Below are 21,175 nucleotides of genomic sequence, written 5' to 3'. Positions count from 1 at the left end.
AATACATGCAAAATTATATAAATAATGCAACATTTTAATATATTGTCGTAAACATAGAACATTAAAAATTATCGATTGTTTGCATTTCCAAGCGAATAACGAAATAATACAAATATCTTGTAAGATGTGTAAAAAAACTATACTATGATTTTTTTTAGATATTTCAATATATTAAATATATTTTCCAATTTTATTGTGAAAAACACAATAATTTTCAAATATATATTATTTTTCATGTTTATTAATTACATGTTCAATAGATCTAACTCTTCCATTTGACGTGTGGTAAATGTAACGCACTTTCAGCATAAAAATATTCTTCCGATTGAGGTTGCAATTTTGCTTTGTAATCCATCAGCATCATTCGGTCTCCTTGTTGTACATATATCTACAAAATTAATAAATATACAACTTTATAGTAAATGTCATTTGTACATTCTCTTGGTTATAAATTTCTTTTCTTATAAAAGCATGTACATACATCGATTACTATTGTATGGCAAGATAATTTCTTTGCCATCTCCAATCGTTTCTCTAAATCGTCGACAAATTTCAAATACTTTTGAAGAATGGCGCATGGTGCATTATGTTCATATAGTATTTTAAAAATATCTTCTATATGCAAATGTGTTTGTAGCTTTGTATTACCAAGTATTCCCTATAATATTATCGATACAATAAAACATGATTCTATTGGGCAAATAGAAAATTATAAGACAAAACACATTACTTTTGTTAAAAGTAAACGATCGATATCGTCCCATTCACCATGGGCAGCTTTAACTTGTATAGCGACTTTTTGATATAGTCTAGGAGAAATGTCATGGTCTCGAGAGAGCGTTATAGGTGATATTGCCACAAATGTGTTTGGTGTATTATAATGATGTTTGCATGCATAATGCAGAGATTCTCGAATAGAAGAATTCAATGAGAACTCTTCATTGTCCTTTTTCTGGTTGATTGCTATTTGCCATTCTAACAATTCACAGTATAAAAACAATAATTTGTCATATCGTAGCAAAAAAGGAAAATTGTAAGCATACCCAATAATTTAATGTAAGATTCCAAAAATATGGCTTCTTTACAATCAGGTAACATGGCAAAATGTGCTTTCTGGCAATTATGAAGTTTTTGCAGCAATCTGTTTGGATCTCTTGTATTCCTTATAATAATATGAAGATTCTTCATCTGTAATAAACCATAGCATAAATTTTAATAAATACATATTTCGATCTAATTTGCATAGCATATATAATAGTAATATTTACAGCAGCGATCGAGGAATGACCCAGCATTCTGTAAAATATCAAATGTGAGAAAAATAATGATGATTTTCAACGGTATGCTAAGAAATTACATACGTTAAAATATCAGTTATTTCATTTGTTTGCAGTCTTATAAAAAGATAATGTATATATATATTTACTGCTTCTGGTCTCTCTACTAATAATCTTTGCACCAATGACCGTTTCAAAGTTCTTGTAAGAAATAAAATTATCTGAAATATTATAATCAAATATCAGTATTAAATAATGTTCATAAATTTTGTTAACTTTATGACTATATATACAATATCATGTTGCAAAGTTGTTATTTTATTTATATAGAAGATGTACTCGTACTATCAAAACAGCATTTCCATCTCCACTTAAAATAGCGGCATCTAATAACGCAGTTTTGCTAGCAAGAGACTTGTATTGTTCTAATGTATATGGCCGACCAAGCAATATCTTTCTCAAAGTTATGTCTGGCTGTTTGACAGCTGTTTTTGTATTTACATCCTGTAACTTGTCCGCAGCTAAAACTGAAAGATTTTGTATTATATAAAAAAATATGCTTTTGTTATACAACATTGAGATTTTTCAAGATTAATATATTTGTATCTTTGACAACATACTGGATGAAAGTGTTTTTTCAGATATGATCGAGAATAATGGTTTTGTTGTTTGAAGATCATCAGTACATCTAAAACTACTTTCAGAAAGCGATCTATCTGAGATTCCGGCCCACAATTTTTCAGTTTCGTTCTTTGATACTCCGAACAGCTGATCCACCTGCAATTTAATTCTTACAGTTGGAGTTCATAAAAGAATTCACTATTAGAATCATTTTTATAATTTTTTACTTCATTGTTTTCGAAGCAGAATGATCGTTTTTCGCTGCTGAACCAAAATTCATCATCATCTTTAGCGATGTTCATCCTGATTTTAGAATATGTCTCGAACGTAGTTCAATAATCTAACCAAATTTTAAGACAGATAAATGACAAATAACCTAAACAAAATAAATCTTTGACATTGCTTATGGCATCGATAATATATTATTAAAAAAGACGGCCCAATCTCTATACATAATATGGCCGCATAGGCGTCTTTTATTTTAGATCTGTTATTGGTAGATTTCTCTAGGAAATTTTACCACTAAATATTCTGATAACCAATCGGATCATCCAAAGCAGTTTTCCTAATCTATCTGTTAAGTTATCTCTCTATCTAATTATTTTTTCATGGATTCAAGTTAAGCACGTATAAAAATGTTTGACTGTGATTGGTCGGTTTGCGTTAATGGCTACGACTTTTTCACATATGTATGGTCTTTCATCTATACACTTCGTCCAATGGTCCAACTCCAGCCCAGCCGTCCAACCTTTAGCTTTAGAGCTGAAAGAACTTAAAGGAAATCGTAATTACAAGACTATGTGATTGATAGAAAGATATCTCGCGAGTTTTAAATCTTGTAAATGTTAATTTGGCATTCATCTTGAGTTACAACATACAACCGAAAATTGGTGACATCAATCGAGATAAATGTAACGAGCGCTTGGGTTAATCCGCCATATTACATCCTTTTTGTGAACGAAAATTCTCAAAGGAAAGAAGAAGTTCGATCACAATGTCCTTGACAACGTAAGTGAGACTGTTACTTTTTTATATTATTTTTTTCAATCATTTCATCAACAGATTTTTCGCAGTTTTAAATATTAAAAAATTTTTCATTTTTCTACATTATTTTGCATGAATAACCTAGAAAAAATATTCTAAGTTAAGTATATAAACTTGTAGGATACACTTGTCTCCTCTGTTATAATAAGTTTTTTCTTTTTTTTTTGCAATTAGTTTGTTGCCTGCTCCCACTCAGCTATGGGATAAAGATGATGAAGCACGTGAGCAAAAATTGCGCCAAAGACCTGTCTCAGCGCTTGTTAAAGCCGTTGTTACAGCTCCACCATATGGGCAGCGGAGAGGATGGGTGCCGCGCAACTCAGAAGTGAATATTTATTCCAATTTGTCAAAGAATTTCAAGAAGAAATATTTGTTTTATAATATCAATATAATTTATTAGTATTTTTCTATTTAATTGAATCAAAGATATAATAACAAATAATACTTTCAATGTTTTAATGTATAATGCATATATGTCGTGCATAGGATTTTGGAGACGGCGGAGCATTCCCAGAGATTCATGTTGCACAGTATCCACTGGGAATGGGAATGAAAGGCAAGGAAATCACAAGCAATGCGTTGGCAGTACAACTTGATGCTCATGGAAAAGTAAAATACGATCTCATAGCGAGACAAGGCCACAGTAAGGACAAAGTAAGCTTTAATCTTTCTTATTATATTTAGAATATATTACTTTTTCTTTATACTTAAATTTGTTACTATATCTATTACTTAATTTTTTTATAGATTGTGTATAGCAAATTGAGCGATTTGTTACCCTCTGAAATTACAAATGAGGAAGATCCTACACTTCAACGACCAGCTACTGATGAAATTGAAGATCTGACCGATAAAACAAAAAAGGCATTAGAAAAAATTACAAGATCAAAAATCGCGGCTGCCATGCCAGTAAGATGTGCAGAAAAACAAGCTCCGGCACAATATATAAGATATACACCCTCACAACAAGGTCAGTCGTTTAACTCGGGGGCCAAGCAAAGGGTTATCCGCATGGTGGAAGCTCAAGTGGATCCAATGGAACCACCAAAGTTCAAGTAAGTAGAGTAAGAATAAAATGATAATTATGAAAATTCTATAAAGTTTTAATGTTTCTATAAAGTTTTAATACAATAGATATATGGTAAACACCCAATGTATTAATATAAAGATTTATGATTACAGGATTAATAAAAAAATTCCACGTGGACCTCCTTCACCTCCAGCTCCTGTAATGCATTCCCCAACGAGAAAAGTAACAGTAAAAGAACAAAAAGAATGGAAAATTCCACCATGCATCAGCAATTGGAAAAATGCAAAGGTACTTAGAAAAATTTTATGTCCAATACATATACATCCAATACATATGAAAGAGATAATATTTATATATAATAAAAAATGCATACTTGATTTCTTTGATTAAGTTGTTTTTTATTTTAGGGTTATACGATTCCTTTGGATAAACGTCTTGCTGCAGATGGTAGAGGTTTGCAGCAAGTACACATTAACGAAAACTTTGCAAAATTAGCTGAAGCTCTTTATATTGCCGATAGAAAAGCCCGACAAGCTGTGGAAATGCGGGCGCAATTGGAGAAGAAGTTGGCTCAAAAGGAGAAGGAGAAGAAGGAGGATCACCTGAGGCAGCTCGCCCAAAAGGCCCGAGAGGAACGCGCCGGTTTAAAATCTAGCGCAACATTAGGTTTGTATTGCCATCTGATTTCTGATGAGTATAAAAATAAAAAATATTTCTGCAAGTCTAAAATCTATTACGAGATTGCGATAAAGATTTAAATTAAGATGTTGAAACATTTTTTACAGATAAGGCTGAAGAATCACGCGAAAGAGATCAACTCAGGCAGGAACGTCACAAGAACCGCGCTCGAGAACGTAATTTAGCTCGCGCTGCTCCCGACAAACGCTCTCGTTTACAACGCGAACGCGAGCGCGACATTAGCGAGCAGATTGCACTTGGTTTGCCCGCAAAGAGCATTCCAAATACGGCAGAAGCACAATTCGATCAACGTCTGTTTAATAGCAGCAAGGGATTAGATAGCGGCTATGGCCACGAGGACGAGTATAATGTTTACGATAAACCGTGGAAGGACGGCAATTCGATTGCGTCGCATATTTATCGTCCGAGCAAGAATATTGATAAAGATACTTATGGGGACGATCTAGAAAAATTGATTAAAACAAACAGGTCACAGTTTATATTTTTATTTTTGTTTGTATATATATAGAGCTCATAACATTTTAGTAAATTTTATTTTATATATGATAATAATATATTTAAACCTGTGTGTGTATATATAGTTGGTGTGTTTGTAAATGTAAAACTATCAAATTGATTTTTCCTCTTAGATTTGTTCCCGACAAAGAATTCAGTGGAACTGATAGGACTGCCACGCGATCAGGACCGGTACAATTTGAGAAGGAGGAAGAAGATCCTTTCGGTTTGGATCAATTTTTGAAACAGGCCAAACGCGCCAGTAGCTCAACAACGACAAAGCGCAAAGAAGAACGCGAACCACGTAGGAATGACCGTGAAAAACGAAGAAAGCATTAACCCTTCAGTTATCGGAACAATGAATGGCATTACATTAAAAATATATTTTTGATGTTTTTTTTTTGTTTTATTAAATTAAGAAAAATTTTGTTTCGGATTTTAGTAATAGAGTGAAAGATATGTTTAATAATAATAAAAACTAGTATGATATAATATCGTAATAATAAACAATATTGTAATAATAAAAAATACATGTTATTTTGATTTAGCAATAATGAAATGCTAAAATTTTACTTGATTAAGAGATGATAGAACTTCCGAAATTATCTAATTGTTTTTGTTATTGTAATAATATACAACATTTTTGGAATTTTGTTCTGAAATATTATAAAAATTATAGCAATATTTATTAAAGATACAAATTTTTAAGCGTACATAATAGAAATTATTCTAAATTATTACAAATTTTTTTGTAAAACAATATTTTAGAAAGCATATGCACGAATCAAATTTGAAACAAATATAACTCACTTTTTTGGGATATCTATCACAAAAATGTTATTATATTTCTTTGTAATAAAATAAAATTTATATGAAAGATATGACATAATATAGTTGTGTATGAAAATTTGAATCTCTGTCTGCAATTCCATTCTATTTTCGTTACTTGCTTCAGAGAAAAGCAGACACGTTTGGTATTTTAATAAGCAAGTTTGAACAACTTAAAGCAGAGCTGCACGAGGAATGTTACAGCTTGTTTTATGACTGAAGAGAAGTTGTATAGATTTCATCGCGAAGAAAACTGGCGTGTAGTAATACGTTCCATGTTTTAAAATCAGCAGTAATTATTTTTATTATATTACAATCAATTAAACTTTTGAGGAAATCTCGCATAATAAATGCATAATAGAACATAGAAGAATTTACTTCGATCATTAATTAATATCGAAAATAAATCAATTTTTTTATTATCTTTTTTCTTTTTGAGTATTAACATTTAAATCTCGCAGATTATACAAATTTGATTTCTGAATACATTTTAATAAATTCATTCGTTACATCATATAAAATTGTCATGCAACAATATTATTATAAGCGAACGATCAATGAATAGTTTATAAATCTTTGATATACGAACTTTCATGCTAAAATTGATGTTTACTCGTATAGATACGAATCGCCTTCGAAATTAAATGAAAGACAATCCAAAGTATATAATCAAAAGAACGAGTAGAAGAATATGTGTTGGTGTCTCGAAATTAAAAAAGAAATCGCGTTTTTTATTTATAATTGTTTATAATTAAGAATATATGTATTAATTAAAATACCTCAGAAAGTAATTGTGTGTGTTGTTATACAAATATAAAAATATAAATATAAACGCTAATTTGCTCATCTTAATTTTTTCAGGTCGCTTCCATGGTTTCTGCCAATATTATTCCTAATAAGACAGTAAATGTGCGAAGTAATGGAATATTGTTATCTTTCCATGGTTTATACACATGTCGTGATAATAGAAGATTCCCGTAATTCCTATCAATGCCCTCAAAGCGCAGTTCGATCATCGTCTCTTTATATAATAATAACAAGAGCATATCATTCCACATTAATTAACAATTAATATTTTCCCTCCGCTCGTAGAAGCAGAGGAAAACGGTCCTCCTTACAAAATGTCGCCATTCGGCTTTAAAAGCGAGAAACAGACTCGCACCAAACTTGAAATGTCGATCAGAAGTTGTTGGATGTTGGTCGATTTGGCCAATCGCTAATCGGTAGCACAAGCCCGGTGTTTCGAGCTGTTAACTCGAACTGTACATTCGAGTGCCGGCACTTTGAATCACCGTTTCGATCGCGAGATGGACATGCCACGGTTGAAGAGAGATACGCGGCTGACCCGCATCGGCTTTTTCTACTGCATCGTCGGCGTCGAATCGACCCAATAAATGTAAATAAGATCAGGGAGACGAAAAGACACGTTCACTTTTCTGAAAATTAAAATCTAGTCATTTTATCTCTTTTCATTAAAGATTTTTTTATATATTATTAAATATCAAATATTATTGAAAAAAGATATCAAGATTAACATATTTCAAAATTAATATCCATATTCTTAGTATTAACTGCTTTATTTTATCAGAACTGATATGAACTTGATCCGTTTATTGTTAATTAATTTACTCATTCGTAAAAGGTTGTAATTATACATATATATACTAACAAGTTTGTAAATCGGTTTTTATCGAAACTTTTCAAAGCTCGTACATTTTCTTTCTGTGATTTTTTTTTGCAGCGAATTATATAATTTAAATAATGAAATTTTCGAATTAGCAGAGTATCTAATTTGATTATTTACATGTTTATATATTTCTAGATTTGTTTCGAAATGTTTTTATCTTTTTACCATGAATTTTATTATATTTTTATATCTTAATAAATATGTCAGTAAAGATTAATTTTTCAGACTTCTTGAAAACCTCCGTTTGTCCAAAGAATAGAAAAAAATTGAAAAATTATAAAAACTATCATATGATCTAATAGCAAGTATAGTATATAGTTAAAAAACTCTATAAATATAAATTACCATTTTAGACTTTCAGCAGAAAGTTAGAAATAGTACATAGATTTCGACCTTTTCTCTATCTTCTTCATCGCTATTTAAAAAATAACACAAAATGTGATAATCATAAAAATTCTATTTACGCGTAAAAAATAAAATGTAAGTAACGATTTTTAACAAATAATAAAATATTTTTTGAATCGCAATTATTGCATGCAAATATTATATTTTATACGAGAAAAAATGGGAATTACATTTATTTTTGTTTATTCCTTTACGGGAGTTTTATATGATAAATTCTAACATGCCGAAGTAATGAGTTTTGGATACAAACAAAAAAAACTACGAGTTTCCGGCGATGGCGTAAACCTACCGGTATTTTTAGTAAGCGTTTCCGACACGGCTAACATTTCGCATATATACCCGGCGGTGGAAAAACACCGCACTGCATCGTCTCAGAGTGTGTAAATTTTCTCTTCAAATACTTTAGCCCTGATTTCATTACTTAATATCCATTTATGAGGGAGAAAGATAAGCATGCCTTGCTCTCGTTTACGTGAAACAAATTTTTCCCCAACAAAAACCTGGCACTTCCGTGCTATTTCGTACCAAAGATTAAATTATTATTCGCATTGTAATCTACGCACAACAGAAGGGGTTTAATCCGCACGCGTATACATACGTAAGTGGAGAAAAACTTTCGAGAACAAGCCCGGAATTTGCGAATCGATTTCATAAATCGTGAAATACGGAACAATGTGCGATGTATTTCGCGCAAAATTTGCGACGCGAAACGTCGCGTCCAACGTACTCGATTTCGATCGGTTTGCCTTTGAAAGGCAAGTGACATCCGTTGAATTTTCTGCGGTCCCGTAACATTCAGACATGACCATCGAGTGGATTTTACACGTACATTCCCGTTTTGTTGCTCAAGTATCGCGGACTACTACTGTACATTATGGTATACACGAAGGTATTAAGCCAACTCAAAATTTTCCGAGTAAATACAATTCAAGAGCGCGTACATTAAACTGAGTAACGGAGCTTTAATCCTAGCACGCATGACCTATTTCGCGTTACGTAAATGCAAATGAAAGTAGTCTGAGATCCTCGAAATAGTGCCTCTAGAAATTCGATGCATTACATGTTTAAACATTTTTTTCACATTGCAAATATTGTATATATATGTATTTTAAATATTTTTTTAATGCATTTCTCGTGAGTACGCGAGTGATGGTAAGATAATTTAGGACCATCTCGATATGTACGAGAGAAAAATCTTGATATTTTTATAATTTAATAATTTTGTGATCTCCCAGACGAGAGAGACCAAAGATTTTGGGATCTCTCTCTTAAATATAATAACTGTTATGGAATGTTCTTATTATAACGATGTATAAAATAGAGGAAATTAAGCGCTGTATTGCAAAAAGTATCAAAAATATTTCTACAAAAATTGCATGACAATTTTTGTGTCTGCAAGGCAAAAATTTGCAAATCTTATGCATAAAAGTTGCGTTTAGATAATTTTATCCGTGTCATACTTTCATCTCGTTTCAGAAGAGAGAGATTTTCAATAAAAAATATAACATGTCAAAATTTTCCCCACGAATGTGTTGAAATTTTTCTGAATATATTAATAAGAATAGTTTAATAAGAATTAATAAGAATTAATAAGAATAGCTTTTTATTTCATGAGTTTCAATTGAATTTACTTTTAAGTGTCTATATTTTACGATCTCCATTCTTTTGCGGATACAAAATAAAGATTAAAATATCTATTTCAATTTATGAAACGTTAAGATATACCAACCAGTTAATCCAGAATTATTATTTTTAAGTTAACGTATCGAGGATGTACCTAATTATATATTTGCGACGTATTCGTCTTCACGGATTATCCGCGTGTTACAACGGTCGAACAGATCGTCGGCGACTGAGATCGGAAAAAAAAAAAAAAAATAATAATGACATCTATTTTTCAGGACGGATAAAGAGGATTTTCGCCACCACTCGCACTCGGAGCGACCCAATTACCGCATTTCCCAATTAGATCGGGAAACGAGAAGCGGATTCGCGGGCGAGTTTCTCTCTTTCGCTCCCGGTATGTTGGCAGCTAGAAAGAGGTAGAGAGAAAGGGAAGGAAGGGAACACGTATCGCGGTTATTTATAAGTTCGGCGCGAGGGTCGGCGTTTAACCTTGCCCGACGTGGACCGTCAGGCATGTCACCTAGCCGTTTTATCGCGACTGTGTTTTGTGTATGTGTGTGCTCCCCGAAATGCGCTTCCAATTGGGTCAGGTCCACGTCTGCTTTTCGGAGCGCGTTCCGCGAGCTGCCACTGACAGAACGAAGCTCTGACGGTGGATTAAACTCGCGCCTCTCTCCCTCTTTCTCTAGTTCTGCCTTCGCGACGGGATAATACGCCGGTAATAATTTATCGCGAGGCTTTAAATCCGAGCCCGAGCTCTCGCACAAGGGACTGTGTTTTGCGCTTCAGAATGAATGGCGATCATCGTGAATGAGTGCTTGAAAAGTGAGAATTTAACGTACAATTTTATAATACTTTTATCGTTTCAGAAAATTGATAATGTGCTGATAACGAATAATTGAATGCTAGATAGGAAGAAGTCTACATACGTATAACTTTAAAAAAATATATGTTAGATTATTCACATTGTCCAAGTTTTCTTGTTTAAATAATTCTTGTTTAAATTTTCGAACCATTATTCATATAACATTTTTTTTATCCATATAACATACTGGTAAAGTATGATTGTTCAACTTTGGGACACACTGTATATTACATATCAATTTTCTAGAAAGAAAATTGGAAAACTTCTTTCTCGAGATGGGAGGAGTATATCGAAGAGCCAATTGTAACTATCTTGATTAATAGAAATCATCTCGAAAGTATATATATATATATTTCTATTTACAACTTTACGACTTTATTTGATAAACTTCTTATATCAACATAATATTAAAACCTTTTTTCTCTTCCTTTTTATTTAATATATCTTATATCAATCTTTTACATTCTCTATTCTTATATATATATATATATATATGAATATAAGAAGAGGTGTCGCAAATTGTCTTAAGCATTAATTTTTTATTTTTTACTGAGACATCTGCATTGTCGGAAGATTCTCGATTTGAATAATTCATGTATTAGACACGAGCAATTCCTAATAGTAGAATGAAACTACTTGCGAGTTTAATTGCGCGCTAACTTTCGCGTTGCAATGCTCTCAGATCCATCGAGACACAATTGCATTAGAAGATCGTAATTGCCACTTCCTTGCATTGTCTCTCTCAGTGACTATCAATCGTGCGATTTTATATGCTTAGGAGTTGAATTTTTATGAAATATCAATCGATGAACATTTTTAAATATCGATTCTACGCCCAACGGAGGATGCTTTTACGTAAACGATTATATTATAAAATCGTAAGCGATCCACAAATATCGCTTTAATCTAGAAGACTTTTAAAAAGGAAATAGTCTATCTTTGTGCGATCTATAGGTTTCAAGCCTGAACGATCGGATTACGATTGGCAAACGCATTCTTCAGCTGCCAAAATGATTGAAATCAATCTACAAAATTATGCATTCTCGTATCTTTTTCCTTGTTCTCGCTAGAAAAGAATTTCTTCTCGTAAACTTTGCTTGATAGATTCCAATTTAATAAATCTAATAAATCTCGTTCAAATTTTCTCTCTCTCTCTTTTTTTTTCTTTTTTTTAATAACATTTATCATGTATTATGCTTGCTAGATTAAAAATTATGACATCAATTTGTGTATAAAGATTTATGATATTTTATATATGAGGCGATATACACACATACAAGTCCATCTTACGCTCACATAATACACGTGCGGAAAACATCGCCATTTGCGGGGGTAATTGCCCCCCCCTTTTTTTTTTTTTTTTTTTTAGTTTACGACGAACATACGCTACGACGCAATCCGTCGGTGATCAAACAAAGGCGAAAAGGGATTCATACAACAACGTTGATTAATTTCTGTTCTAACGAAGCTCGTGTAACGGCTCCGAAACGACGAATAGTGAGAAGCGCGAACGCGCTCCCCGTCGCGCCATTTGTCGTTTAATGATAACGAACGCGTTGCATTAATGAAACATTGTTCGCGAAACAAAAACACCGTGAAATCTCGAACATCGAGAATGAGATGAGTCGTTCGCTGCAGCGAACGAAGGAATATGGGTGCCGCAAGTTGCGTGGAAAAGAGAGAATGCAAAGTGTAACGACGATATTTCACTCCTCGGTTTCTGTTTTCCTCTGCGGGTAAGAAACGCGATAACGAATGCGCGCCTTATATTGCTCCGAAATCTTGGCGAAACGAATGCGAGAAAAGATAACAACAACGTGTTTGGAATAGAATGAATCCTCTATGGAAAGAAAGAGTCGATGATAGTTGGGAATTTTTCAGAGAAAGTTTATTTTAATTCTTTGATCGGTGTATTGAAATCTATGATTTTTGAATAACGCAGATGAATCACTCTTTATCTCTTTATCTTGCTTTTTATATTAGCTTCATGATTATGTCACGACTCATAGATCAAGCACCAAAGAGATATATCAGAATGTTGTCGAAATATGAAGAATATTTTTCTCTTTTCTCAATTATCTCAATAGACTTTAAAGTGTGAAAACTTTCACATAAAAGCAGTACGATTCGAAGTATATAACAAGCAGAGAGAGAGAGAGAGAGAAAGACTCAACATAGCAGTTATGCAATATTGCATCCGAAATGCATCGTTGACGATAAATTTAATAATTACGTAATCTCGGAACGAGCAGAATCACAATGAGATGGAATCGGAGCATCGAGATGCTCGGCTTTCTCGGTCAGGAGTCACCGCGAACATCTCGCCGGCACCGGCAACGGGACGGCCGCGTTGCGTCGGTCAGCATCAGCGGACAGTATCTGGATCCGCGTTCTCGGTTCTCCCGTCTCTGTCTCCGGTACAACGCGCTCATCATCAGGACCACGCCCTCGGCGAAGAGCCGACGCCGACGCCGTTGTCCCTTCCACCCCTCTCGAGATCGCGTCCGCTCCCGCCGCCGCTCGTTCTCTCTCTCTCCCCCTTACCATCTCTCGCTCTATGTCTCTCTTACTCTACGGGTGACCCACCTCGCGTCCCACCCGCCACCAGCCAGCCAGCCTGACGGCCCCCCAGGATCTCCTCGTCAGAGCGACTCGACTCGTCGTCGACGGTGACTCGTGTGTCGTCCCGCGCCAGTCCGCCACCGACCTCGCGATCGTCCACGTCGCCGTCATCGTCGTCATCGTCGTCGTCGTCGCCGCCCGTCGTCGTGTCGTGTCGTCGCTGATAGTGATGGTGATGGATGAGTGATCAGTGCACGCGTGAAAAAGAGAGAGATATATATATATATATATATATATATATATAACCGGAAACCGCGCACGCACGCAACGCATAGTAACAGTCGTTGATTCGAGGGTGATCCAGGTGAGCCCGTGATCGATCGATCGATCGTTAGTCCGGCTAATCCGGGCTGATCGAGGCGCGCGAGATCGCGTCACGTTGTGTCGCAACAAGAGTGATCTTGGGGGGGGGGGGGGGGAGGTTGTTACTTGAATGACATTGGGGTGCGATCGGGATACTTTTGCGGCGCGTGGTACACTGCTGATCAAGGAGAAAGAAGAGGAGGAAGAGCCAGGACTGTTCTCCCAGGACACCCCGGCATCTCGGAAGGACCGCACGTAGGAGACGCGGGGAGGACTCGTTCGGAGTCATTTGTCAAATTCGCAGGCAGACGCGTCATATGGTACGTTAGAGCCACCCGGTGTGTTATGTATACGTGTCATAGTAGACGCGTGTTTCCGGTCGCGTAGAGATGAATTAGAGATTCGATAGGAGAAATGAGTAGTAGTGCGGACCGGAGCAAGTGTCAAAGCTTTGTTTGGGTTAGTGTAAACGAGGAGAATGGTGGCGACTAGAAATGCCGAACGTGACTAGTCGGGTTCGCGGTTTTCAGCCAAGTCACGTTTCCGCATTTAACTCTTAACGATGTATGCGGAAGATGTATGATTATGTTTCTATATGTATGTGTAAAGTAACACCAAGAACCTCCAGGCGAGCGATAAAACCTCGTATAAGTCGCGCCGATTTCCGCAAGTCTAAAAAAAAAGTTTCTTCATCTCAAGTATTTAATTTTCTTACTTCAGTATTTGATATATAATTTTCTATGAAGCACAAGATCGTCAGAAACTACTAGTATCATAATAGACATTTTTAAAAGTAACGATGAAGAAACGCGTTTGAAAGAAACGCAATATATTTCACATTAGAAAATAAGTAAGTAAGTATAAAAAAATTTAAAGAAAACTTCTTCATACATTTTAAGAGAGAGAACAGATTTTTATAATAATATTATTAATTTAAATAAAGGAATAGATTTTATAATATTAATGTTTAATTAAAATTATTATGCAATTCATAGTTCACAAAAAAAAATTAGGGTGAACATTCTCGGTTAAATTAAAAAAAAAAAAAAAAAAAAAAAAAAACTATAATTTTTTATCCTACAGTTATTTCTGTTTGAAGCAACGGGAAAGGCGAATTCGCGATGAGCTCGCATGTCGTAAATTTCGAGGATATAATTTGTTACGTTCGCATTCCTCCCTTCTTCTCCTTCTGTCCTACTGTTGGATAGGAAATATACGCGACGCGTTTACGCGTTGTTTTCGATGATGTAACTGCGTGGCGGCAACGATGACGACGAGACGGCGGCTCGCAAAAGCGCAAGACTCGGCATGGCACTGAGCGGAATGTTCTCAATGTTCTCACACATATATATATATATATATATATATATAGGGCATGTTTTCGAGCGGGAAATCTTCTAATTAAAATTCCGTAATTACAAAGGACGGGAGAGTAACAGTGACGTCGACGCGATAACTTCTTGGCGGTAGCGAGTGCTCGGGATCGCGCCCGATCGGACATCGGATCGCGGATGAACGAGACGACGAAAGATTTTAAAGCTAACGGATTAACGTCGATTAAATCGTCAATCGTGTTTCGTCATCTGTAAACTGCACTTCAGGAAGAGAATTGGAGTTAAAATGTAATTAATTTATTGATTCTTTTAAGCTTGATTTATTAATTCGGTTTTTATTAATGGATTTTCGGCCGATCCTCCGCTACGTTCACGATCAATCTCGAGTTATTTTAATTCTCGTGTAATAGGATATAACAAAAGAAGAAAATTAATTATAACCATTACGCTGCCTGATATTATATATGTTATCTTAACATTAAGAGAATAATATAATTTTCGGCGTCAAGCACAAAAATAATTTACAGAAATCAAAATTACTGCGAATGTTTTATTGGTTTCTGTACTAAAAATTTGTCGGATTTATCTCTCAGTGTGCCAAAATGACGGAAATTTATTTTCCATCGTGTTTCTTCTCTCCGTTGGCGCCGAAAATTATGTCCGATGAAAATTATAACGCTTCCGAACGCTGACACGTGACGCGAAGATCTCTCACGCTGACATTTATCAAGTCGAGTCAGAGATATCGTACCATTGGACAATCTCCATATAGTTCCAGACATTCATAGACAATGCGCATTTTGTCTTTTTCGAGTATAATTAGACAGCGTTATGAATTAATTCGAAATATTTCGTGGTTTTGAATAAGTTAAATTAGAAACACAGAATTTTGTGTTGTTTACCAATTATATATAAATTGGCTCAATTAATAATATTTTTGCGCTCAGTTCTATTACAACGATTACCCCGTCGTAAACATAATTACAACTTTCGAGAGATATTTATTAAAATATACTAATAATTGATCGCGATGCGTTTGATGTACGATCTCTCTGTCAGATATTGCGAGGTATCATAATTTTTTTCTCCTTCGAGAAAACCACGAGAAATAATTCCTTAAGAAAATATTGTTTCCGGAATGAGAGATATATCTTTCCTTTACAAGTCGATATATGTGCGGTGAAAAGTACAACGCATCACGCTTTTGCGAAATGTTCTCTCGCCGAAATCTCGTCGACATCAATCTCTCGACGTTGACGCGTATAAAAGTGCAACGGCTCCGATGCTAGTATGCCATCGTGCAAACGTCTGCTCGTATCGAACGTAACGGAATTTCGCGCGACTATTTTTTTTTTTTTTTTTTTTTGGAATCAGAAACTTTTCAGTAAATAGAAAATTGAAATATTTCGTGAAAAAGATTTATCGAAGAGTTACAGAATTATATCTCTATATCGTTGAAAATTTTAAAGATTTTAAACCAATTTTACGATGAGTTGGAAATATACAACCAAAGATAAGAAGAATTAAAATTCTAATGAACTCTAATGAAACGAACTCTTCGGTAAAAATGGAACTTTCACATTCGAAGATATATTACAATATTTTCTAGAGTCTATTATTTTTGTTAATTTATTATAAAAATTGAAATGCAGAAAACATGCCTTTTACGTTTATCGCGCCTGCATATGATTTAAGTGTGGCAAGTAAACGGAATATAAATATCGCTTCATATAATATTATGATATAAAAATCACGTAACATATTATGTGCTATAAAAAAAAAAGATATATAATTATAAATTTGTATAATAAAAAATATTATAAATATAAAAGAATTTATTAAATCTATTACAAATTGCGTTCTTCAAATATCTTAGAGGTCCTCGTTCTTCGCATAAAGATCTGCAAATTTCAAAATTTGAGAACTTCTCCATTTTACAAGCGACTTTGATATTCAAAAGTAGAAAAGAAATTCGAATATATTATGTTACACACATGAATGTTTGCGGCGATAAGTGGCGTCAATTGTCGACCTCACCACGAAATCTTTCGTTCGGGCAAATCATTTTAAAACAAGATATACAGAAGTGAAGGTGATAAAGTGAAATAATTGATTCTATTCTATGCCCTTAGTATTGATAGAGTCGATTGATAGTCGATCTAATTATAACAACTTATAGACATAACTTTATATCTTTCGCGATAAGAATTTTTATAGTGGATGATTGATCATCGCTAATGACAGTTGTAAACGTTGTTAATTCTTGTACTAACAAAGGAGATAATGAACGATTATATCGCGTAAATGATATGGCATCAGTAAAGGAATGTAGACATACGATTAGCGGCTTCAATGTCTTAAGGGAATCGAATATTCGATGTCAGAGTTTATCCCGACGATAAATGAGCATCTGACAATTGGCGAGTATGTTTATCCGGGAATATGTATATTCGCCGTCGTAAATTTATCACTTTATTTACACGCATGAGCGGCTACATTTGCCGATGAATGCGAGCTCCAAGCGAAAGAAATATCCGGATATATATATATGTGTGTGTGTGTGTATGTGTGTGCGAATGGATAGAGTAGAACAGGAATAGAGAGGGCATAATATGACGTTCAATGTATCGCCCGATTTCTCGCAGGGGGTGACTGCCTTCTGACAACGGCGAGTGGAGCGGGGGTGGAAGGAAAGAATCGGTCGGTTAAAAATGCCAGTTATTTGCGCGTCCTTATATTTATGCCCGCCTTATATATCTCGCAAGGGGCACTCTCGCAAGATTTATCCTCGGCTTTCGTTTCGCGACTGATGCTGATATACGTACGCTAAAACATTAATTCTTCGCTCAATTCTTATGTCCCCCTCCCCCTCGCCAACTCGTTGCGCGCCGAATTATTTTCGGCGATATTGCGGGCGCTCGTGTGGATTCACGCGACTTAAATTATTAGGCCGAGTAATCCGAGATGCGTGAACGATTACACGAGTCGGAGGGCGATTTATATACGCGCGGAGAGAAATAACGATAAGACGAAACATCGCTTCTGATCGATCATCGTAAAAATTTTCGAGATAGAGAAGAGGATTTATAAATAACTGAGATCCTATAATCTTGTTGCGAGTTTTATTTTCTCCCTGGATCATTTCTGTAATTTTCTAAATGTTTGCTTTATTTAATGGCGATTATCGTGAGAAGCACGTTGAATGCGATGCACTGTATACCATGTAAAATTGCGATACTAAATTGCATAATTAACGAAATGGTATTAAATTACTCGCCGCGTTGCCTGTTACACGTGTCCGATTATATTATGTACGCATATTTACCAAGCAACAAAGTTTATTGTATGGAATATAGAACTTAAGTGGATAAAATTATAAAAGACGTTATTAACGGAAATAAAATATTATATAGATATTTCTGTTTAATTAAATCAATTTTTGTATAATTATTCAACAAGTTGAAGATTACGAAATTTACTTCTGCAATAACGTTATCGATTTTTACACGAGTCAGCTCTTTTATTACCCTAGATACCATATTTAAAAAGCGATATCTCGATAAAGAAAAAATAAGAATACCTTTCGAATTACCGGTACTATGTATACGAATATAGATCTACAGAGTGGCTTAAATATATGTACCATATATATATAAATTTCGCACGATTATCGATTCTATACTCGCACGCGTTTCTACAAACATAAATCCGACGACTATTCAGTCGACGACGGGCATTAAGAGCGGCCAACCAGCCTGAGAGGGCTGTAATTCTCCGGTTTAAACGTTTACGCGGTTATTGTTCAGTAATAAATCACCGAAGTACATCCAGGATGCATCTCGGGGGAGCCCTGTACAGCGCAATCCGTTTTGTTAATTAGCGCGTGAAAACTATTCGACCCCAGAATTTGCAGAAGCCGGTTAGCGCGTTCTCTCGAATTTAGAGACGCCACGCGCTCTTTCCCTATCTTGATCGCGTTTCAAAGATAACGTTAGTCACGTTCTTTGATGCTCGTAACGGCGACAATCAAGTGGCAATTACGATCAAGGTTATATTACTTCGCGGTGATTTCGTGAAACAAGTATTTGCGAAACATTTACTATTGATTTCTAGGAAACATCTCACTGTCATATAAAAAATTTCTAAAAAAAAAAAAAAAACAAGCCTATACATTTCTAGAATATCTATTATATATTAATGAGATATTCGTAATAGCAAACAATTCTCTTTGTTTAAAATAAAATCATTATTTTCTTAATTCTTTTCTAATTGTAAAGAAAAAAGTTGCATTAGTAATAGAGACGAGAATGATAGCAATTTTTCACAAGTGCAGAGATTGCAATTTTTGCTATCAAATCAAGTGCGCTCATCGATTTTCATATGGAAGCTACATTTTTGTATGTAAAAAATATGCTTAAAAAAATTGTGCATTAATACGAAATTCACAAGCTCCATGTTTTTTGTAAATTTACTCTATTGCTCTTATCAAAATTACCGATCAAAATAAACGATCATTTGGAGACATGATGTCGAAAATGATTCGTCTATATAAATCTTCTTCGAATAAGTGATTACAAGTGTGTGAGATAGATGAATAGATATAATCTCGGTATGATGTATGAATTTAAGCTAGTAGACGCAAAGGGTTATGGACCAGCCTTGCCAGTGGATTAACTTGTTATATGAACAGACTCTCCGTCATCTGTATACTTTGCAGTATAATTATTCGCATTTTCAAAATTCGCTGTTTTATCCACTAAATAAATATATGTATCAAATTATAAAATTAATCAAAATTAATTTATAATTGTCATGTAATCTTTTATATGCAATTATATATATTATATATATATATATATTTAACGTGAATAAAGAAATTCTAATGAAAATAATTAAATCATCTTAATCTTACATCTTTAAATGCATCAATGAATTGTCCTTCTTAGAAAAATACAAATTTGTTAAAAGATATAAAAATAAATTTTTTTGGAACACCTCTTTCTCTTATATCTTGTTCTCATGCTAAAGTGGATTACTTAAAGGAATTACTTTCAAAATTATAATTTCAGTTAACAGAAATGCTATTTTGCTTCGGTCACTCGATCATAGCGCGGGCTGAGAATAAATAAATGATTTCCATCGTCGTGCGTCGACTTGACGTGGAGCCAAACATCTGGGTTTTGTTTGCCGCGCTTCATATTGATTTTGGAATCACACTGCAGCATGATGATATTAGAACATCACGAGGAAACTTAAGCCGAAAATTGTATCTTAGGAATTTCTCAATGATCTTTCAAGAGAAGTGTGCTTGATCGCTAAAATTATTTTAAAATAGACCGCATGTTTCATTAAAGATTTATACATCTGAAATGATAAGTATATTATCATTTCATAAAAAATTGTGTTGACAATCATATTTTTATAAATTGATATATATTTTATTTTTATGCGTTGTATATATATTATTCTAAAATATATATATTTCAAAAATATGTATATTTTAGTATGTACATTTGGCATTATATCATACAATACAATGTAATATCATGTAATATCTGATTGCGTAGAGTCAAATATTGTTATTGAATTGCAAAACTTTTCTAGGAATCCTTATGTAGCATTTTCAGCGATATTTGAAGATATATCTTGCTTGTAAAAATAACAAAGTGAATCGGAGCTCAAATTGCTGCGATCGTTACACTTTTCTTTTGTGAAATGGAACTGATAACACTGGCGTCAGCACGTTCAGTACGTTTATATCCGGCGGAACAACAATAACAACCTCGAACAAGAATTCAGAGGCCGATAGAGTGGTCAATAACCGACCTTTGAGAGAGGCGAGGGATTTTTCTTGGCAGACAAAAGGGAGAGAATAAAAAGAATAACTGCTTACAAAACGTTTAAAAATATCCGCGAGTGCGTGAATGTTCACGTGGAACCTTGAGAACTTTCCTTATGAGGCTATCGGATCCTTTGCCGTTATTTACAAATTTTCTCACGGAAATCTTGCGAATTATTCCAGAACATATCGTCTTGTTTACCGCTGTTCGTAATATATTTGGGGAAAAAAAAAAAAAAAACTTTCTCGCACTTATGCATCTCTGCGCATAATGTACAATTTTCATTCTCATAATTCTAATTTAAACATGTTTCTGTTCTGTTTTTTAGATTTATTTTGTAAATAATTATATTTGTGTATAAAGTCTAATATAGAAAGAAAAAAAATATCACATGATTATTGTAGCAAAAAAATTATGATGAGTGAGGAAGAGAAAGAAAAGTAATAAATGTAGAAGAATAAATCGCTGTACACATCTCCTTTTTTCCTATTAAATAAAG

At 34.2% G+C, this 21,175-nt stretch overlaps 3 protein-coding genes across 3 annotated transcripts in view; 2 read left to right on the top strand and 1 right to left on the bottom strand.

The window, feature by feature from the left end:
- Positions 1 to 216: 216 nt before the first annotated feature.
- On the bottom strand, positions 217 to 2,278 carry LOC138937950 (spermatogenesis-defective protein 39 homolog). Its single transcript, XM_070304667.1, has 9 exons — positions 2,126 to 2,278; positions 1,898 to 2,054; positions 1,623 to 1,804; positions 1,362 to 1,498; positions 1,269 to 1,296; positions 1,044 to 1,188; positions 731 to 975; positions 482 to 658; positions 217 to 388 (listed from the first exon to the last, which is right to left on the bottom strand). The coding sequence occupies exons 1-9, from the start codon at positions 2,198 to 2,200 to the stop codon at positions 263 to 265; spliced, it is 1,272 nt and encodes a 423-aa protein (XP_070160768.1). The 5' UTR covers positions 2,201 to 2,278; the 3' UTR covers positions 217 to 262.
- Positions 2,279 to 2,606: 328 nt separating this feature from the next.
- On the top strand, positions 2,607 to 5,894 carry Bx42 (Puff-specific protein Bx42). Its single transcript, XM_070315800.1, has 8 exons — positions 2,607 to 2,906; positions 3,117 to 3,267; positions 3,429 to 3,596; positions 3,690 to 3,997; positions 4,125 to 4,260; positions 4,380 to 4,638; positions 4,758 to 5,139; positions 5,301 to 5,894. Exons 1-8 carry the CDS (start codon positions 2,893 to 2,895, stop codon positions 5,503 to 5,505), a joined length of 1,623 nt encoding a protein of 540 aa, XP_070171901.1. The 5' UTR covers positions 2,607 to 2,892; the 3' UTR covers positions 5,506 to 5,894.
- A 7,729-nt stretch (positions 5,895 to 13,623) lies between these two features.
- Ptp36e (protein tyrosine phosphatase 36E) overlaps positions 13,624 to 21,175 on the top strand; it is a 60,942-nt gene continuing 53,390 nt past the window's right edge. The window contains exon 1 of the mRNA XM_070315752.1: positions 13,624 to 13,822. Within this exon, the coding sequence (XP_070171853.1) occupies positions 13,820 to 13,822 (3 nt within the window). The 5' untranslated portion in view covers positions 13,624 to 13,819. The remainder of the gene's footprint in view (positions 13,823 to 21,175) is intronic.

Source organism: Polyergus mexicanus, unplaced genomic scaffold (genome assembly GCF_030449975.1).
Source record: "Polyergus mexicanus isolate NDT 795.1 unplaced genomic scaffold, iyPolMexi1.0 SCAF_1, whole genome shotgun sequence".
Lineage (NCBI taxonomy): Eukaryota > Metazoa > Arthropoda > Insecta > Hymenoptera > Formicidae > Polyergus > Polyergus mexicanus.
The sequence above is the reverse complement of the archived record's forward strand: the minus strand, read 5'-3'. Positions and strand labels throughout refer to the sequence as shown.